Raw genomic sequence first — 2256 nt, 5'->3', positions numbered from 1 at the left:
TGAAGTTGACATACTTTTTTGGCATGCCTGGTTCTCACAACAACATCAATGTGCTCCAGCAATCTCCCTTGTTCAGGAGGCTTTGTAATGGGGAAGCGCCACCGTGCAACTACACCGTCAACAGACACAACGACAACATGGTGTACTACCTTGCCGATGGTATCCATCCTTAGTGGGCAGAGTTTGTGAAGACCATATCCGATCCCCATGGCAATAAATAAACCCACTTTGCAACAATGCAAGAAGCAACTATGAAAGATGTGGAGAGGGCATTCAGGGTGCGCTTGTTAGGGAATTGTTCATAGAGCTACAATGATATGGGAATCAGAGACTTTGTGGCACCTAATGACACGTTGTGTCATTTTGCACGATATGATTGTCGAGGATGACGGTGAAGGGGCAATCCGAACCCATGATTTTGAGAAGCCTGGAGAACGAGTCCACATCCCATAACAAGATGCATATCAGATCATGATTTTTTTTTCCAGATGCATCAGAATCTTCGAGATCAACAAGTGCGTGTGCATCTACTCAATGACCTTGTGGAGTGTATGTGGATCCACAATGAAACAAAGGAGGAAACCAATGAGTTTAATGTTTGAATTGTGCACTTAAAAAAACATGTTTGAACTATGTATTTTTTTTTCCTATGAACAAATGTTATTTACATGTGATATTCATGTGTATGATGGACATGCATGTATTTGAGGGTTTAGATATGAGGAGTGGCTATCCGGCAGGAAATATGAGGGGCCGTCCAACGCTTTCCAGGGACACTCCTGAGCGCGTCCGCAGACCTTTAGGGGGCGGATTTGCCAAAGTCAGATTGTAAATGCTCTTAGGGCTAGTGTTTCTCTAGTGGAGTCTGGCCGATGCCGCCAACATTCTCGAGCAGTGTCCAGTGACTTCGTCGAGTGTAGGTCGTTGATTTTGTTAGTTTATATAGGTCCTTGTTTTTCAGGTGGCATTGACGAAGTGCTGACGATGATGGCAAATTGTAACAAAGGTCCATCTATCTTTGCTGGCGAAGTGGAGAAGACTGCGTGTGCTTTTGGTGACTTCATCAATCTCATGATGATACGATGACTTAGTCTCTCGAAGGTGTTCATAGGGATAGAGTATATACGTGTGTGCATAGGGATATGTGTATGCACGTATATATATGAGCACGTGGACGCTGTATTTCACTAGCAATCTCAAACTGATTCCTGGTCTAGCCAAACTACTTGTCAGCGTTTACAAATTCAGCTTGAATATATCCAGGTCAGGTCAAATTATGCGACAGAAATGTCAACGCGGAGAGAGAGACGAGGCTGACCGTTGACCTTTGCTTGTTAACAGAGAGGGAAACGCGCGCCATCGTACGTTACTCCTAAACATACTTCTCTCCCAGATAAAGAAAACATTATTCTCTACGGTGGCATCCATCGACGCCATGGCTGCGGCTTCTCCTCCCCTCCTCCCCGTCTCCGTTCTCCCGGCGGCCACCACCGCGACCACCACCATCGTCCTCCCCGTTCCGGACACCTCCTCGGCGGCCGACCAGCGCGCCTACCTCTCCCGCCTCCTCGACTCCGCCAAGCGCTCCCTCTCCGGCGCGCGCCCGTGGGCGGAGCTCCTCGACCGCGCGGCGCTCAGCCGCCCGGAATCCCTCGCCGACGCCACCGCCCGCGTCCGCAGGAACCTCGCCTACTTCCGCGTCAACTACGCCCTCCTCGTCGCGTTCTCCCTCGCCGCCTCCCTCCTCGCGCACCCGTTCGCGCTCGCCGCCCTGCTCGCGCTCCTCGCCGCCTGGTGCGCGCTCTACCTCCTCCGCGCCGCCGACGCACCCCCGCTGGAGGCCTTTGGGAAGACCTTCTCCGAGAGGGAGACGCTGGGCGGGCTCTTGGCGGCGTCGGCGTTCGTCGTGTTCGTGACCTCCGTCGGGTCCATCGTCTTCTCCGCCCTCGCGGCCGGCGCCGCGCTCGCCTGCGCGCATGGCGCGTTCCGGGTGCCCGAGGAACAGCTCTTCCTCGACGACGACATACAGCCTGGCGCTGGAGGAAGAGTGGGCTCCTCCGTCGACCTGCTCTCCTTCTTCACCAACGCCGCCGGAGGAGGAGGTGGACGCGGCTGAGGCGCCCCACGTCATGCCGTCGACTGATTCATTCTCGAGAAATACACGAGACACCATATGTGTTGCTAGTTAGCTACACCATTACATTTAGGATTTTATACGATTCAAAAAGAAATAGGAAATTTAGAGAAACACACTAT

General features: G+C 52.5%; 1 protein-coding gene across 1 annotated transcript; it reads left to right on the top strand.

Moving 5' to 3' along the window:
• The first annotated feature begins 1429 nt into the window (after window positions 1-1429).
• LOC119305419 (PRA1 family protein B2-like) lies at window positions 1430-2256 on the top strand. The gene has a single exon (XM_037581936.1). The coding sequence runs from the start codon at window positions 1436-1438 to the stop codon at window positions 2114-2116; it is 681 nt and encodes a 226-aa protein (XP_037437833.1). The 5' UTR covers window positions 1430-1435; the 3' UTR covers window positions 2117-2256.

This window comes from Triticum dicoccoides, chromosome 5B (assembly GCF_002162155.2).
Source record: "Triticum dicoccoides isolate Atlit2015 ecotype Zavitan chromosome 5B, WEW_v2.0, whole genome shotgun sequence".
In the NCBI taxonomy this organism is placed as follows: domain Eukaryota; kingdom Viridiplantae; phylum Streptophyta; class Magnoliopsida; order Poales; family Poaceae; genus Triticum; species Triticum dicoccoides.
Note: the sequence above shows the minus strand (reverse complement) of the source record. Positions and strands in the feature narration are given on the sequence as shown.

Coding starts and splice junctions, on each gene's coding strand:
- LOC119305419 (XM_037581936.1), top strand. CDS start 1,436: ATGGCTGCGGCTTCTCCTCCCCTCCTCCCCGTCTCCGTTCTCCCGGCG.